The 19,803-nt window shown below is 40.7% G+C and overlaps 1 protein-coding gene across 3 annotated transcripts in view; it reads right to left on the bottom strand.

Annotated features, from left to right (window-relative positions):
• The window catches only part of bnc2 (basonuclin zinc finger protein 2), a 153,844-nt gene extending 139,881 nt beyond the window's left edge, over positions 1-13,963 (bottom strand). For all 3 annotated transcript variants that reach the window (XM_026304227.2, XM_026304231.2, XM_026304232.2), the window contains exon 1: positions 13,542-13,963. In XM_026304227.2, the coding sequence (XP_026160012.1) occupies positions 13,542-13,544 (3 nt within the window). In that variant the 5' untranslated portion in view covers positions 13,545-13,963. The remainder of the gene's footprint in view (positions 1-13,541) is intronic.
• Positions 13,964-19,803: the final 5,840 nt, after the last annotated feature.

The following is a 19,803-nucleotide window of genomic DNA, read 5'->3' as shown; positions in this document are numbered from 1 at the left end:
CTAATGAACACACTGTACAACGTCTATTTGCACTAGTTGTATTTCAGCACTGTATTTTTCAGTAACACTGTATATGTTATGTACAAATCAAAGGATAACATACCATGTATACTGTTGATTTGCCATTACACCGCAACCTGGAACTCCTTAAGCCATGAAACAGAGACAACTGATGCTAGCTAAACACAGATAGATACAGTAACTCAGCAGGTGATGCCACTAACCTTAACATAGCCTTAACCTTAGCACTGTCTACTGGGAATCGGTGCTAATGTTAGAAAGCTAGGCCTCCACGAGTAAGTTAACAGCACGTCCCGTAGCAATATTGGCTGTTAACACTGGAAACATCTACCCAGACATTTGAAGGTTAGATACTATCACTATATTCACAAATATTTTATCCTGTTTTGATAACTGGAAAATTATGCACAAAAGCCACAGTATCCTTGTAGTTTGTATTTACTTTATATTTGTTATTTACACAAAAATTGAAGAGAATTCAAAGTTTAGGGGTTTTTTTTATTAAATTTACCAGACACTGATCTGGAGTCTCACTAGGAATAAGTGGGTATAGATAATGGATGGATGTATGGATGATCTGGAGTCTGTTGTCTATGAAATGTGTATGTATCAAATATTGTAACCTTCACAGTTATGTCTCACAAAATTGCAAAGTAGCATTCCGAATATAATCTATATTTAACTTTGACAAGAGGGAATGAGTATGTTTGTGTTGTAAATACTAAGTGTGCAGGGGCTATAATATGAATTGGCTGCAACTGGATACATGTGACTAGGGGGCAAATGGATCTAATGGTAGTCTTAATGCTGGCCTTGAATAATGAGGCCTTTGTCTAATAAAACTGGAAAGCCTCCAAATACCTATAGGGACCTCGGCTAGTTAGAGCAATAACAGTCTATCAAAAGAGAAAGCAAAGTGATTACTTAGTGGGTAATAAATACAAGGTCCATGCTGGGGAGGGACTCGGGGCTAGAGTGAGAGAGAAAAAGAAAAAAGACAGAGACAGGGACAAAGAGAGACAGAAAAGGAGATAGAAAGTGCTTAGTGGATAAAACAAACTTTACATCTCTTCTTTTACCAAGTGCTGCTGCTGAAATCTGGTACAAGATAAGACGTATGTCCAACGAGCAGCCTCATACCTAAATGTGAATACATCTGCAGCTACTTAATCATTCAGCCTGGAGTCCTACTTAACCTTGTAAATCTTTCAAGAATTACAACATCAATATAGCTTGAATTGAGATAAAATGAGAAGTAAAAAAGGTAAATGCTACGGAGTTTTGAGCGTGCAGACCTTGATTATTGTACAGAATAAAAGTAAGAAAATAAGAAAAAATGAGAAATAAATCATCTTACCACAAGCTTTTTTTTTCACCAGGATGCTGTAAAACCAGAAAACAATGAACATAACCAAAGCCACTGTATGCATTTCTATGGTGGCCAAGGGCAAGGAACATGGAGTTCTGAGGAATTAGTGTCCCTCATTCAAAATGACAAAATAGAGTTTCTACATGAATGTCAAGATTGTTCTGAATTTTCAAGAACAGTTTGAAAACCAAAAAATCAGGGATGCTTTGATTGCTTAAACAGATAAAGCGAATCGGTGTTGATTGATTTGAGTGTTGAAAATTTGCACACATACAGGAACACGCCCCCACACATACAAACACAGGCAAAAAAGAAAAAGCTCTTCACTGTCTAGCCCATTCCCAGCATGTCCTAAATGGTAGAGTAGTGCTGACCTGGAGGAACAGCTTTAAGGCCAGAGAACTGGACACAATAACACCACCATCAATTATAGCCCTGAGAGAGGAAAGTGAGAGTCCAATCAGAGAATTAAAGAGATGTGGGGCAGACAGGTGGATCGACAGCCTAAAGGCAGAGGAAGAGGGCAGAAGAGGGGATGACAGAGAGGACAGAAGAGAGACAGACTGCTGGTCACTGCTCTAACTAAGTGACGGGAGGAGGATAATAAAGAATCAGTCGCACAGAGCGAGCAGTGGCCTCAGAGGGGGAAAGGAGGAGGGAAAGGAGCAGAGGGGTGACAGAAGTGAGAGATGGACTTCATCAAGACTGCTGCCTGATGGTCAGGATTCAGACTGTTGCTGTGTTTCTGCACCTTGTCTTCAGGGCAGGCAAAGTGTGTGTGTGTACTCAAACTTCAATGACAGGTGAGCGATTTATTCCACCCCCCCCCCACCCCCCACACACACACATACACACACACCAAAGTGACCAATGCCTTTCCACTCCAGGCTCTGATCCATTTCAGCTAATGTATTACTGGAGAAGCACCACTGTCTGCTGTCTGCTGACTGGGCTGGACTGACCTAAAACACAGCTTTACTGAGCTTTACTGGACAGCACTGGGTTATTTGAGTGTTACCAGAAGGGCAGCACAGCACAGCCTTCATGAAAGCATAAGCAAAGGATGAAAATGTAACACCGGCCAGAATACATTTTCTATTAGCGTAAAAAGGAAATGCTGATGGAGTTGATAATTAACATATTTGGCAAGTTGCAAATTTGTTGATATTGGGTATATCATTAAAATGTTAATATCACTTTAGTTTTTACACCAAACCAATAATTCCAATCATGCAATACAGGATGGTGCAAGGGACCGTATATAGTTCCTACACCATTATTTATCTTTTTATGCTCCTCTCCAAATGTGTCCTATGCACCCACTTGGTTAGACAGATACAGTAATGCACTGTGTTTGATAATACAGAGAAGTCACAGACCCTTCTCACAGCAGAGATTTTGGCATTTAATCACAGAAAATGCACAGGTGTAACTGGTAACATTCAGGATGGCTGCATTCTATTAACGTAAGCAATTTCCAGGGTCCAGGTATTGTGCATGTTTGCTGAGTGACATTATTTAGTGAGATGGAAATCACATCAGTCATTGATAATGGTCTTAGTTATACCTTTGCTTTTCCTACTTTGACAGCTCAAAATGTCAATGCTGTGAAAAAGGTCTATAATTCTATTACCATACAGCAATACAGCACAACCACAAAATCACTCACATGACTGTTGCAGCTTGTGTTCACTCTGCCCTCTCTTTATTTATTAGCATATTGGAACTGTGATGTCAGATCCTTTATACTTTGGACTAAGTGTATGTCACTTCTGTTAAATATGGCTCTACTTTAAATATACACTATATAACGTTTACATGCTATACATGCACTATTTGGTGCTTAAAGAAATTCTTCCAATGTGCTGTCCATACAGTGTCAACTTCAGTTGCTGAAAGTAGATGAGTCAATTATAATCATGTGACATTTCACCTGTCAGTTCACGGGGATAGTGATACTTTATAAGTATCTGAAATTACAACTCAATGCTGCTGAATAAAGTATTGTAGTATTTGTTATACAGTTAATAATGAATGAGTGATTTTATGGTTTCTCAGGCAATGTTCTATCTTCATCTGTATTAACTGTTGTCCATCTAAACATGTTAATACCGTAATGGCTGTTGAAAGTGTGAAATTAATCAAATAACCCAGGATATATTCTTTTATCTTCATTCAAAATGCAAAAGAGCTAATTATTTTTGATAGCGATTTAGAGCTCAATACACACGTTGATAACAGAGGTCATAAAACAAACAATTCTCCTCGTGGTTTGGTGTTCCAGGAGGAGGAGAGAGGATAGAGAGGGAACAGAGGAGGGGAGGGACAGAGAGAGACAGAGCGATAGACAGAGGAGGGAGAAGGGAGGGAGAAGGAGAGTGTGCTGGTCTATCCTTCCTTGGGGACCAGACTGCCTCTACTGGCTGCCCATTAAAAACAGAATTCCTCCACAAACGGTTTGTGTTTTCGGTCTAACTCCTCTGGGGTGCTGCTTGCCACAGCACAAGACAGTCACACCATGCCTGTTCTCTACTTCTCTCTGTCTCTCGCTTACATTCCCCTCCCTGTCTGAGACCTGTCTACTATCAACATGTGGCGCATGTCCTTGACAAGTCAAGAGGATACTTCACCATAGGAATTGGGCAGCAGCGTCAACCACGCACCTCCTTTTCTCCCTTTTCCCCTCTTCCCCCTCATCCTGGCTCCCCTCTTTCACTCTTCCTCTCTTAATATTGAGTTGCCAGGGTAAAAGGGGGCCAAAGGAATCTAATAACTGTGACAGTGGGGCTTTTCTGGCATTGTTCCTGAAGCTGTGCAGACACACACAGGGCTGTCTGCTGGCTCTAATGAAAGGTTAAATGAATAGGACAAAGTGACAGGAGGCACAATAAAGAAACAAGAAGGAGGAGAGAATGTGTGTGCAAGCATGTGTCCATGTCTCTGTGTGTGAGTGTCTCGAGGCCAGCCTCCTTAGCTCCAGGGAGCAACAAGGACAGCCTCTCCGCAACACCACAGTATTCAAAACAGATTGCTCTGTGACACTGTGTGTGTGTGTGTGTGTGTGTGTGTGTGTGTGTGTGTGTGTGTGTGTGTGTGTGTGTGTGTGTGTGTGTGTGTGTGTGTCATGTGTATGTGTATGACTATCTCACCAGGACACAGATGTTAAAGAGGAATTCCAGCAAGGGGTTATTTGATAAAAGTTAAGGTCACAGGCAGAGGGGAGGGGTGGAGCCTGGATGGGAATGGGAAGGCGGGAGAGTGGTTGCAGTGGGGAAAGAGGCAGATGGAGTGACGAGAGGGGACGCATGTCTCGTCTTGTGCCTCTCCCTGCCTGTGCCTTGGTGGAATGTAGAGTCACATGAAAGAAGCCCTCTTTCTCTCTCCCTCTCACTGAGACTTGTCTCTTGTGTCCGCCTCAAAAGCACCACTGTCCCCCTCCGGACACACTACCTGTCAGCAGATTTTCCCTCCGCTCCAAAAACACACACAGTCTCAAACACATGTGAAAACACACAGACACAACCATGTGCACACAGGCATGCACTCATGTACAGATGTGCCCTTCACACCCAGTTAATGAGCGTTAGGTTTCCCTCAAACAGGAAAAGTGAACTAAGACACAAACAAACACAGAAATCCCATCATCCTTCGACTGCTTAATTACTATGATTATCACTGTAAAAAGCACCTTTGTCACCAACAATCACAGGGTAGCACTTCTAACATGTCATCTAGGTTTGTGGTGGTGTATTGTATGGCACAGTACAGTTCAGTGGGTACAGCATAATCAATTAAAAATGCATATCCCTTGGAGACTGATCGTGACATAGATTGTGGCACTGATGGCAACTCTTGAAGCTACTATCCCAAATGTCTTTTTAGCCACCAGAGGGTCCAGTGAGACTTAAAACACACTCGCACACTGACCTCTCCCACCCCATCCCATTTCATAGCTGCTACATGAACAATAAATGCCCAGTTAAGACAAACTGTGCAAATGGCAACCTACAATCCAAAGCTAGCATTAGCTGCCTAACCTGTAAACTTGGAAATCCAGTATAATGCTGTAGTTACTGCTAAACTTATAGAAAGAGAACAGTGAGCTCCTCCAAGGCTGCCTGTTTGAAATGACACAACCTTTGCGAGGTGGGAGCTGGGGCTACAGACTGCACCTTGTTGTATGGCTGATAATGTGTAAAATCTTAATTAATGAACCTTTCAGTATGTCTGGGTCGAAGTCTGGTTTAATAAGTGGAATTACACTAGAGAAGGAACTTTCTATAAAACTGCATTGTAACAGTTAATCTGTGTTCCTCCCAAATCATTAGGTCAAGACCTATATATGAATATGGATAGTTACTATATAGATTGGGCGCTATTGCCAGTTTTTAAAAATGGCGCGTTTGATTCTCGTGACCGGATGTCACACTCATGGCTCCTCTAGTGACGTCACCCCTTGGCCAATCAGCGGCCCACAGTCTGTTGATGTCACATTTTAGTATTGGCGCGGCTCACTTGAAACCGTGGCCGAGCACGTACTAAAAAAAGTACCTGATACCAGGTCCAGTCGAGTCTAGCAGTACTAGTGGAAAAGTCCCAATAGCTTCTATCAATCTGCTTCATCATCATCGTTATTTAAACATGAAGCCTTCAAAACTAAACAATGTATTGTCTATAACAGCTTACAAAAACATTACATACTGTATAAGCATGGATGGATTACTGAACAGGCCTATCCAGGACAGGCCCAGGGCCCCAAGGGGTTTGGGTGGCCCTAAACTAGAGAACCTTTCTGTTAGAAAGTCAAATAAGTGACTACAAAAGAATGCCACAAAATGAGAAAAAAAAAATAGCTAAATAAAAAACTTTACAAAAACACCACCAAAGACAGAAAAACAACTGCAGAAATATGCAAAATGACCAGTGAAATACAAAACAAGTAAAATTAGTGGAAAATAACTACAAAGATATGTAAAATGAGTAAACACTGACACAAAACAGACACAAAACAATCACATGGAAACACAAACAGACTACAAGTCCTGTGGTTGCTCAATCTGCGTCTCATTCTGAGGAGCATAGGAGAGATGGAGGGCCTTTCAAATGTTGTGCCCAGGGGCCACTGTCTCCTAAACTGTCCATGCACATTCTGTGAGTTCTGTGATTGCCCATAACAGCAGGATGACACCATTTGTCGGTGCCTTTCAAAACTATGACAAATCACTGTCAGAAAAATAAATCTGTTTTATGATTTTTGTTAAATATAGGCAGAAACAAAACATGGTTAGGTTTAGGGTAAAAGCATGGTTGGGTTAAAATAAGATCTTATTAGGGTTACAAAAACATCTTGGTTTTGGCTTCGTCCTAATGGTTACAATAATAATTACTCAGTTAAGGCTGTGGAACGACCATGGCTAAAAGAATCCAAAACTGACTGTCTGTAGGAAACAGGAAGCAAACAGCAGTCTCCTGTGGCAAGTACTACATTTTTCTTTATGCCTCAGTGAAACTACATCACAGTCACTACAGGGCTTTGTCACTCGGACATTTGCTGAATAGACTGATGCCGTAAAGAGGACCTTCTTTTTGTGCACATGTTCCACTGGGCACATGGATACAGAGAAAAATGTTCATTGACGGCGTTGAAAACACATCAAATGCACTGACATCCTATACACTGATGTGTTAACCAGTAATATCCAAATTCAAAACATAATCCAAACAAGAAGAAAGAGTTCAAACTTTGCATTGAGACTGGGTACTAAATGCTATTTATTATTTATTCAGTTCACAAGGTTACAAGTAGGCTATGTCTGTAACCTTGTGAAACAGAAAGCCTTATGAAAGGAAAGTCTTGAAAAACCAAGGTGACTGCAGCTCCCTCTTCACCCAGCCTATGTGGGATTTAAACATCAGTTTCTAGACATTTGTTCACAAAGGAAAAAAAAGGACAAAATTACTATTACACATACATCTTACCAAATTAAATTGAAAAATAAAACAAAAAAACATTGATATTGATAGTTAGCAGTTTATTAAGTGTGTAGTTCTTACATAAACATTTTATATTTGATAAAATGTGACAACATGACAGAGAATAAGCCTCTGTCTTCTGGTGGAAGATGAAAAAAGAGCAAACATGATTTTTTCTTTTTTTTTTTTACATCAACACCTCTTTAACACAGTCAAAATTTAAAAGTGCAATTTTATAAACTAACTAAAAACAACATTTAAAAATAGAATGTTTTATATTTTGAAAAGCAATATTTCTGTTCCCTTTCTACTCTGCAATAACACATTTAACACTTTGAAATATAACTTATGGTCCATACAAAAACCTTCCAAACTGATGGCAGTGTAGGTTTTCCATGAAGATTTCACAGTGGCTCAAACAGTGGGCGCTTTGTGTCATTTTCTGTCTTTGAGAAAGTTTAGTTTGACATATGCAGTAGTTTGCAATGCCATATCATGATTCAACCTAGCCTTGCATTGATCAATCTAAGGCATGTCCCCACGCTGATAATTAATCCTGACAGTATTTTCTACCAACATATGATTAAGAGTGTAGCTAAACCCACAAATCCTGGATATTACAGTAACAGTATCAGTAAAGGTAACACAACTTTGGCAAAATAAATGGGGCAACAAAATGCTCACTATAATTGATCATTTGCGCCAAGCTACAGTATTTTGAAATGACTTAAATGACTAATGTGTTACGGGAACATAGGGCATCAATCAAAATATGTAGGCTATGATACGTCTTATGATTGAGGTAAAATCAAGGAAACACACTATAACCCTTGTTCTATGAACACACCTAGTCGACTAATGGGCTCTATAAGCTTCCCAGATCACTCCTGTGAAGTAGCATAATGAAATTTTCATGTAATGGTTTTGCCATTAAGGACAGACTCACCAATACTTCCTGGTACCGACTGTGTAAACGGCATTTACAAAATCAGCAACCCAAGGAGATGCAGCTCAGCAATGATGATTTACCCTGCACGTAATGAACTAAGTTACAATGTGTAACCAAGTCCGATGCCATTACACAGGGCAATTGCTGATTGGCTGAACACACCTGAGCCAGGTAATCAACAGTAGGTGGGACAGGGATAGTTGGAAAACAAGCAGGGCAGTGGCCCTTGAGGACTGGAGTTTGACAGCCCTGACCTAACAAGTCCAAAGCAAGAGACAGGGAGCAGCGCAAGTTCTCTGTTCACAGTGCAAACACTGAATAACATGGTGCAAGTAGAAGTGAATGAAAGGGAAAGATGTAAACAGGTCTGCTGCACATCTATCTGCACCTGTCCAGTGCTGAGGCATAATGCAGTCTGAGGAGAGTGTGGCTTCAAGAATCCTGGGAATATCTGAGAAAATGGCTTCATAGTAATCAAAAATAAGCAAGTCTCTGTTTCTAAAGGGTCTTTCATACATGTATGAAACAGGATGTATCCTGTTTCCAAAAAAACTTCTGGCACACTAAAACTCAAAAGCGCTGTAGCAACACTGCTTCCATGGACACTCAACATTGCCAGCCTGGAACATAGTGGAGTCAGGTCGAAGTGGAGAGCTGGACAAAGGCATAAGGAGATCAATGACATCTGCCATGTGATGATCAGTGAGGCTGCTTCTCTTTGCAGAGAGACAGGGACTTGTCCCCCTCCCCACCAGTGTCACTGGAGTTGGAAGAGGGCTGAACTGAGTCCTATTAGCAGGAAGAGTAGACTGAGAAGTGGAAGTCTGACGTTCTTGCTTGTAGCACGTTTTACCTGTGATGTTACCAGGCAGTAGGACTAGTAGGGCTTAGAAATATATATTATATGGTTGGAATAACTGATTGGGACTAACATTGAGTGGTACCATACCATTAAAGGGTTTACTTTGTATATTCTTCAGACAATCATAAACAGATTTAAAATGAGAAAAGGTGATTCAGATTTAAAAAAATACCATTGTCAGGCAGAGTTACTAGCAAAGAACTATATACCCAGGGCAGTTATTCCAAAGTCAACATGCCACATCTCAGTCCTCAGGAATTTTTCATGAGCCACCACTTATCTTGTCATATCAGATTTCTTCCACCAGCTTTTTTGTATGGAAGAGAAAAGACACCTTTAGGGCAAATTATTCCCTTTTAATCAAATCACTCTGTATGGCCTGAGGAGATGTTTCCATGCCTTTTGAGTTACCAGGGCATGGGCCACTAATGCACACACCAAAATAAATAAATTAATAAGTTCACAGTCACTTCCATACACAGTATACCCTAAAGTGAATCAGCACCAGGTTGGTGTCTTTTTTTATCAGAAAGCAAGAAATGAGACTGAACAGGAAAATAAAATATACAAGAAGAAAGCAAGAAACAAAGTGGTGTCTGGAGTTTTCATCAGAAGTGAAATCCCAGATTTTCTCACTCACTGTTCATGGAACAAAATTGAACAACTTTATTCTGGAGTGCAGTCAGTGCAGAAGGGAGCTATAAAATATAAATTATACCACATAACCCTATACCTCCCAACTGAGCCATTTGGTTACAACTATACTTCTGTTCGTTACACTGGCCCAGTGTTTCTGGTATTTCTATGGCGTCGACATGAATAATAATCTAGACCTGTTAAAGAACGTATGGATTACAAGTGAAATATAATTTCCCTACAGAACGGACAGTTGCCACCCAGTGACACTGAAGTGTTTGTTTTACACTTCAGTTGGCAATTAGTTCTAAGCATAATCAATTAAAGCCACCACAAAATCATAGCTGAAAATGTAGCAGGGGTGTATTTCTAAAGGCTGGGTTGTGCAAAATGTGTTTTATCATTTTTAACATTAAACAAATAAAAGAGGGTGTGTGATCATGTACGTGATCATGTTCAGAGCCCGAGATTTTTCTGATTCTTTACATAAAGGCAGTGAAATGAAGCCTTTAGAGATACAAAAAAAGGGGGGCATCAAAAAATCAACACATGTAAGTACAAATATCAGTTTATAGTTTAAACAGTTTGTAGCAGTTTGTTGCCTGATTTTAACCTGATTAACTTGCCTTTTCCAGGTTTGATCTATCTTCTATCAAAACCACACTATCATTTAGCAAATTGAAACCTTTAGACACATTATTCACGTTATAACAGCTGTTGACCCTACACATTACATCACATTATTTCCCTTTTTTATACTTTAGAATCACAGGAACACAGACCAAATTTCAAAATGTTCTCAGAGGAAATTTGAGACATTTCATGAGTATATAAAGATTCAGTTTCTTACTTTGTGTGCTGAGGTAAAAAAAAATGTAATTATGTCTTTTATATGTATATTGTTTTAAATCAAGTATGTCTCACACTGTGCTCTTTATTAAATTAGGATTCCTGCGATCCAATTTGATTTAACGTTTCTCTGTTTAGTCACTGAATCCCACTGTTTAGGTTACACTGTCTTGTTCAAGGATTTTAATCTTCACCACTAGGTGTATGACCCTACGCCTCCTCTCAAAATATTACCTTTTCTATCATTGCCAAGACACACTATCAGTCACTCAGGAGATTGCTGGGGCTGAGGACAGATGGAGAGTAGCAGGGCCATATCGCTACAGTGGTGACCCATTCCTGCATAAATAAAAGCACTGCAAGACTCTTGCTTTGATGGCATCACAGAAACACTGATGTGTATCATCTGGAGCGGGTCATGATAGGGAAAGTGCTCTCACAGCTTTGCTGAATATCTTCACCTGTTAGCATGAGTCAAAGTACAAATTTCCTTTAATCTAAAATAAACTTTGTTTGTTTTTTTTTCTTCCTGCTCTGTACTTACACGTACCTCCTTTCAGCCGTGCACTGCTGAGGTTAAGGGCCTTTAACTTTAGAGTACAGGCTCATCATGACTAAAATTGCACAGAAAATGGTAAGGAACATGAAGGTCAAGCCATGATTATCTCTGATTATATCTAAATTATTTCCATAAAATGTCAAAATAAACAAACAACAAATAAAAACCCCAGAGGAGCAGAAAATATATAAATGCAGCAAATGGGCCATCAATGTATTGTTTATGCACTTAGCACCAAATCTTTTTAAATAAGAGGAAGCAGATGAGAAAGTTAAAAAAAAAAAAAACCCAAAAAACAGGGGAAATAGAGAGGATGGAATAGAGGGCAAGGAGGAGGAAAGAGCTCTTGATGTGAGCAGTAATCAGAGGAAGCCAGCAGGGGGGACAGGGAGGGTTGGTGGGGTCAGAGCAGAGCACCACTAAGCAGCCTTTCTCTTCATTAGCAGCCTCTCTAAGGGGGGCGTCACAGGCCTACCTGTCCAGCAGATTATTGAACCGACTAACCAGTGGCTCCCACCCCACACACACAGTCTCTCACACACTCTCCCCTCTCTGATTCCCATGGACCCAGAGGAATCACGACCTAGCCGCAGCCTCACTGACAACTTTAACTTCTTCTTTAACCTCACGTAGCAGTGCTATAGGCTGGACCTGGGCGCCTGCTCAGTGCATAACAAGAACATTTACCCCAACATTTTTCTCCATTATTTTATGTGGAGTTCTGTTGTCCAGCCAGTTTTTTTTAACTCAATAATATATATTTTTAACTGACACGAGAGAAAGAGAGACAGAAACACACAGATAAAAAGAAAAAGGAGCATTTTAACTTGTGTGATTTGTGCGGTAAAGGAAATGTGAATCGCACGGGAAAGGAAATGTGAATTGACTGGTCTGACAGGGAGAAAGCAGCATGGAGGTAAAAGTAATGAAATGACACTCCAGGAATGTAAATTGGCATTCTTCACTGTAGTAACTGTCCCAGCTCAGGCTCATGAAACACCCCTGACACACACGCAGACCAGGCCAAAATACTGCACTAGACGTTAATCTCACCCTTTTTCTACCCTTCTCCCCCTTTTCTCTGTGTCTGCTGAAGCATTCAGAAATGTCCACTTTGAAATGTCTTACGCTGACATGAAATGCCTGTGTGTGCTTCTGCTTGTGTTTCTCTATCACAGGTTGGCCACGAGCTCTCGGAGTTTCCTTTTAGAGATGATCCACAGCACAGGGACGCATAAACAGGCAGAACCTTGGTGACATTATAAGGCAAGTGTATTTTGCAAAAAAAGAAAACACACACATTGTATATTACAGTGCTTTTCAGCTCCAATAAATACTGCGGACTGAAACCATTTAAATTATCTTAAGTACTGTTTGCACTGATATCTTGCATGGGCAAGCGTGTCTGGTTTTTGAAAAGGCCTTATTGTGATGAAGAAGATCACAAACAGACTCCACTAAAAGAAGACGGGAGATATTTTAAGAAATCATTAAAAAAAAAAAGTTGCAGAAAAATACCCTGCAACACCAAACAAACTTCTGCAGACAGCTGAGGCAGGACTTTTGGCAAAGATTCTAGGCCTAAAAAAATGACTTTGGAAATATTACTGCCAACTAAATTGTATGTTTGCTCACATTTACCTAATTAAATACACTGTATATACATTTTAGGAGTCCTGTTTGTGTGTTTTCTACTTAAAGGCATCACACTAAATTGCACTGAATTATAGCATTTGCTGGTTTCTGAGTTTTAAAATATTGTGGCCCAGATCTACAGGTAGTAACTTCTAAGGTGTCTCAGAACATAAAATATCATTTGAGAAATTAGGGAAACAATTTAAAAGTTCTGAATCAGAAATGGATGAATTGCTCTTCAGACGTCACGTAAAAAGTTTTTAGTTTAGTTGTGGTGAGCAGAGAATGGAGTAACGCTTCAAGGCGTGATGATCACAGCTATGAAATTATATTAAGTGAATTAAAATGTTGATTTATTTGGCTCGTTTCTGATTAGCGGCCTTTGTAGGGTCACAGATGTGATCAGAGCTGTTTTGGTGAAAAAAGAAAAACAGGAAAAACAAGCAGTAGAAAATATGTTTTAAACGGAGACATGTAAGCTTCACAATTTTAGCGGATGAGTCATATGGATAAAATAAGGGGAAGCAGTAGAAATGTATTGCTCATAAAGACTTGAACTTTTTCTGTGCTGTGATGAGTTCAGGTGACAGGCCAACACATAAGTTGTAAAAGAAAAGTTATCAGTTACCATTCCACCGCCCACCCACCCACCCCCACCCCCCAGCACAAGCAGAAAAATCATATTTACCATTGCTGCATGTTGTATCTGACAGACCCCGGGGCTCCTGGCACTTTTCAAACTTGGCGTCCTCAAAAAAGTCTGATTTCGCCCTCAAGTGGGGAACTCTCTCCTCTTCAATACAGAACGCTATCTGGTGTGGATTCACGATCACTGTTCTTTTTCACAAACTTATCGCACCGTTTTATGACAGTTTGAAGTACAACACAGTCACTCTTTTTTTTATCCCGAGAATCGCTGTGTCCGGGCTTTCTTCACAGAGGAAAAACGCGCGTCAAGACGTTTGGAAACGCGTCGGTCTCACGGAGAGGAACGCAAGACCGCGGTGCTCTGTCCCCTTCTTCTTTTCCCAAACCGTAAACTGAAGAAGTCAAAGAGACAGTGGGGATCGCTGACAACCAGAAGCTGTGTTGTAACTGCTTTGGTCTACCTTGAGGAGAAACGCAAAAAAAAAAAAAAAAAAAAAAACGCCTTCCTACACTCCCCCGATGATTTCCTTCTGCAGAGTCAGCGCAGTGCGCCGAGGAGAGCTGCGGACGGTCCGGGCAGGAGAAAAGGTGGCTGCTGTGATATGTTGGGTGAATCCAGACCACTGTTTTACACGGCGTGTATCAACTGTAACCCGAGTGACTGTGTGGGTCCAGGGAGTTTCTGTGCGCGATAAGTTGATTTACGATGTTGTGTCAGGATGAAGATTCGCATCTGTGCGCAAAAAATGTGTCCAAAACCCTTAGCCTCGAGATAAGAAATCGGCAAAGACGCGCATTGCAACTTGTGGCAACATTTACAAAGCAGCTGTGATGTTTAGCCTCTTGTTTATTTAGCTTACACACGTTGTGGTTGTCAAAATATTATGTCTATTTTACACAATGTCACCTTTAAGAGAAATTGAGCGAATGTGACCACACATTTAAGAGATAACTCAGAATAAAATGGAAATGTTTTTGGAAATTTGAAGCGATCTTTATAACTGCTGTCTGAACTTGCAGATCTTTGTACACTAAACAAACTTTCACTTTTTTTTCACTTTCTCTGCTCTTCCGAGTACGTTACACGCACGCCTCGTGCGCGCGTACACGCACTCGGAACTGGTTTATGGTTTCTCTGTGTACTGCGGGGATGTGACACTGATTTCTTAAGTTGTGTCCCTCAGATCCCTCAGAAGTGGGCGCGCTCATTAAAGTTTCATTGTGCACTTGTTTTTTATGAGGATTTGCTCAACATTTGACTGAGACATCTCAAGAGTGAAGAGTTGAAGGAGTGAGGGATGTCTATGGGTCTGTGTGTGTTTGTGAGAGTGTGTGTGTGTGTGTGTGTGTGTGTGTTTAAGGATAGACTGAAGCAGAGAGCGAGAGAGACGTACAGTTCAGTGCTCCTCAGTGACTGCCTGCCTCAGCCTGGCTCCTCCACTGGGGTGAGAGACGCAGCCGAATCCCAGGGCAGTCATTTCTATCAAGTCAAGCGTCTGGAAGCCCCACTTGCATATTTGGTCAAGGGGTAAATAATGGATCAGGGATTAGGCTTGTGTAGAATTCATTCCAGGGTAACAAGCTAGTGAGGTCCCAGGATATGCATATTCATTCCTTGGCCAAGGCCGTGGGAGAGCGAGGACCATATGCCTGTTCGTCAGAGGGCATAGATTGCTAATTAAATGAGATATTACATACTTATGTGAGCAACAAAACAAAAAGACTTTAAAGGATTGCCCAGAAGAATCTATTTTTTGCTGTGATGCTGTTTAAATTTGAGTCCGGAAGTGTTTTTAATAACCACATAGACACCAGTGGAGCTGTAGATCAGTAATAAGACATGTGCTGCTCATCACAGTAAGACTAGACCTCTTAGTATGTTGCCAAAACTCTATGGTATGACAAACCCAAGACGTATGTTAGTATAGTGATGATAGTGGCTATGTGGATAGCCATACCATATTTTCAACTCCTGGTTATCTTTTTAGTTTATAATTGTGCTTCTGTAGTGCTGGTGTTAAAGCAAAAAGTTCATTTTCTTTTCTCAATATGAAGAAGCACTTTTCATGAACTTAGTTGCAAAATACAAATGCATGTTTGCAAAATGTTTTCTGGCAATATTGGCTCGTAATAACCAATGCAGGATTTATGTGTTCTGTGTGTTCTGCCATGGCATTTGGTTAATTTTAGGAAAGATTTTGGTCTCCCTAATTTAAAGTATAAGGGAGCGAAGGTACTTGTGTTTCCTAACCCTAAGCACACCCAGGATTCAGGTTGAAACCCCCAGTCTCTGATATAGATTCAGAATTAGCTAAGTACGTTGAACGAAGATGAACGTGACTCCAGTACAATGACTTTCAATTTGCTTTGTAGTCCCAAGAAAATTCATTTAAATAGAAAAAACTAAAGAGTCAAAACAATCTAAATATGCATATAAATAAAATCTATCCCATAGATCCTGGAGTCCTGGACTCTGTGTACCCAATATTCAGCACAAGTATCTCCATATGGTTTGCTTGCTGTGGAGGAATGTAGCACTTCAAAACATATTGCCACTGCGACAGAGTTACAGCGGCCCATTTAGTAACCCCACTAACACACATGCAGTCTTCACAGTCATGTGCGAAGGTGCTATCAGCCTGATGGCCATGTAGCCTACAGGTACATTTAAGTAGGTGTAGCATGCATTTTTCCTCTGTAATCACAGTCACACGTATGTAAAAAATAGATTATGTCACAAATCATAATTAAGTATGGCTCAAATTTATATATATATATTAAAACAATTCATTGCACTGTTTTCAATTTTAAAATGAGATGGGGCATGGCATTATGTAGAGCTAGACTGGGATAATAACCAGTCGATATGGCCTTAGCACAGACATATCACTATCGTTGTGCATGTCAGTGGAGAAATAGGAATACATTTCCTACCAAAGATACATTTTAAAATCATTTACACTGGGTCCACACAGAAGGTGTTAGTTGTGCTTCTTTGTCATCTGTTTTACATGTGTTTAATACACTTCCCTTTAAATCAGTAAGTGTCTCACAGGCTGTATTACAGCTTGCATTTCACTTGCACTTGACACAAGTAACCCTGACATAAGGCATGCTTTTAACCTTCAAGCCTATTATCTTCTGTTCCATGACTGAAACTACAGCAATTTTGCATTGGGCTCTACACAGCAGCACTAGGGCTAAACAAACCCTGCACAGACAGTGATAGAGGACTGAAGCTGCACCACTGATGTGCTGCGTTTTCTTTGCAGCCATATGTAAACATGGAGTTACAGTACAAATTGTTTCCATTAGTGGATTGTCCACCAGAGAGCACAGATACATTTATTTTTCAAATGTAAAATTCCCCATGTTTTGGTCACCCTTTTTTAAAAAAATATAAATTTAAGGAATTCTTATTAATATTGTTTATGTTGTGTTTAATTAAAAAAAAGGCATTGAATGTGAAAGTAGTCAGTATCTAATGCACTGTACAAATAACCAGCAGTAAAAGCAGCTTGATAGGGGTGGTGAGTATGTGTTTATTTGTACCTGTGACAGGATCCCACTGTTCACTAATTACCCAGCGGGACCACTGATAATGAGCTATTGAACCCGCCACCGAGGTGTGCCACCTCCTGGGATGGCCATCAGCTGCTGCCCTATACTTATGGACCCATCAAATCCAGACTTGCTCCCATTCATTAAGTTCCAGTCACTGCTGCAGCATGAAAAGTTCAGAGAGGTAATTCTGACCATTGCCAAGAACCGTCAAGACTTTTAGAAGCCCTGGCGCATATTTTAAGTTCTCTCCACCAATCGCCAAGCAGTTAATGGCTCCATGGGTGTTTCTTTATTACTACTACCAGTGATGTGACATTTCTGATGCCAAATAAATGTTACACTTATGGCGACAAAGGATTATCTCATAGATAGGTTTTGTGCTATCATGCAGCTTGTTTTTTTTCCCCAAATCACAGATTTGCCTCATAGGGCTTTATACATAACACCTACTATTGCTCAACCCCCACTATTGCTTAACCTTTAGATAAGCAAATGAAAAAAAAACAAGAATTAAACTGGGATCATGATTGTTTCAGGCATTAAATGCTTGATCATAAATGGAAGAAAGGAAAATATTTAATGAGCAACACTATAGACAAAGTGTACTAGGAGATAGTTCTACATTTCAGTTTCTTATTTTGCTCTCTATTAACTCATAGAGATCATAGTGTTGGAAATAAGACAAATACTTTTCTCATCTAAAAGCTGTTTTCCAACTGGACAACATTTACTCAGGACGATCAATGTCCCATGTCCTTGGTCTCCTCTTCCATACTCAAGGGAAATATGAACTTAAATACAACCTCACCACCTTAATTTACCCTTTAACCAAGCAAAGGACAAGCTCTGTAGTAAGAGCCCAAGGGAAATAGTCTGACTTCTTGTTCCCACACACCCTGAGGGGGCTAAATGGGGTTGGGATGGCACACTAGTTGGGTGAACCATGAGAGAGGGTGGCCCTGAGGTTCATGGCACCATGGATACACACAAATATACACACACATACACAGACATGCTGCTGCTTGTAAGAGGTGGTCCTTGTGTGGATCAATTCTTCTTTTATAAGGGCTCTTGTCTGTTAAGGATAAGACCAGAAGGTCATCAGATGGGAGTCAAACAGAGGTCCATGCCATCTCATTGGGGTTGGGGTTAGGACATGAACAAGGGGGTCTGTGCACACACAGCATGTGGGGTGGGGAGGGGGGCACTTATGGGAGGTCGGCGACATCACATGCATACAGGAATGCACATGATGGCACAGACAGAGTGAAAGGTCTGTGGTGAGCTAAAACTGCCTGATTTAGGTGCACAGATATTGTATGTCCAAAGGCTGAAGAGAGAGAGAACAGAAGTGGTAATCAATGCTTTCTCTGTCCTGGGGTTTTGTAAGGCAGTCCAAGGTCTCACAGGATTTAGCATGAGGATGGCTCATGCTTGAGGTCAAGAGTGGCTAATAATTCTCCCACAGACTCCAGCGAGACATATAATACCCTTCCTCAGGACATTTCTTGAATAGAAATGTGTACAAACAAACCTTAAAATGTCAGCAATTGAACATGAATTTAGTGAGCAATTTCAAAGCTCTGTGATGGCCAATTTCAAGTTCAAAAGTGATACAAGCTTATTATTGACTAATCTAGTTCAACAAGCAAACGTTAGATGCTCAACAGCAGCGTTACAGTACAAAGTGACTGCGTTTAAAGAGTTATCATGTTGAAGCTTGTCTCATTTCCATGTGTGTGTTTGGGTGATGTTCTGTTAAACACTGTGCAGGTTTAACATCCCAATTGCCATTTGTACAATCAATGTTCCCATAGAGCTGGGGACTTGTGACTCTTTAATATCTGTTGTCATCTCCTGCAGTTCACCGCTGTTTTTCCTCCCTCAGTATTGAAGCTGAGCCACATTAATGCAGACAATAGCTCCTCTTACCTGAGGTGGCAGGCGGAGACTGTGCTTTTACAATTCTCCATGGAGTGCCATGTTTTTCCCGGGGATGTGCCTCTCTTCCTTCCTCTGTCAGCACTGGCACACCAGGGCCTGTCATTTGCTTCTTGAATTTTTCATGCAGGTGCATTTGCATGATCACAATTCTGTGTCACTTCTTCCCCTGGTAGATTAGATGCTGCCTAGCACATGAACTTCCCTGTGACTCCACCGAGGCAGAACAGAAGTGAGACAACCATGCTTGCTGGGATTGTCAGTGCAAGAGCTATCTTGTTCCAAGGGGGTGGCTCCTCACACTTGGGCAATTAGACCAAGAGGCCCACAAAGACAACTTTAAACACAAGTTGGTTTACATTTGCTAATGTATTGTTTTTATTTGCTGCCATATATATGAGTCATATTCTGTGGCATCCGGTAAAGAAGCTGAACTGTGATAATTATAATATCTGCTTATGTAACTTGACTGGGCAAGGCACGCAATCGTAGCAAGGCAACAGACTAAATGTAGACATACACTGTGCCTCAGGGAGCATGACAGCACAGTGGTTAGCACTGTCACCCCCCTCAGCAAGAAGGTTCTGGGATTGATGCCCACTCAACACACTATTTTACATATGAACTAATACTATCATTTAAATTCAATTCAATTCAGTTTATTTGTATAGCGCCAAATCACGATACAGTCATCTCAAGGCACTTTACAAAAACCCAACAAATCCCTTATGAGCAAGCACTTGATGACAGTGGAGAGGAAACACTCCCTTTAATGGAAGAAACCTCCAGCAGAACTA

This window comes from Mastacembelus armatus, chromosome 1, assembly GCF_900324485.2.
Source record: "Mastacembelus armatus chromosome 1, fMasArm1.2, whole genome shotgun sequence".
Classification (NCBI taxonomy): domain Eukaryota; kingdom Metazoa; phylum Chordata; class Actinopteri; order Synbranchiformes; family Mastacembelidae; genus Mastacembelus; species Mastacembelus armatus.
This window is presented reverse-complemented; position numbering and strand designations above follow the sequence as displayed.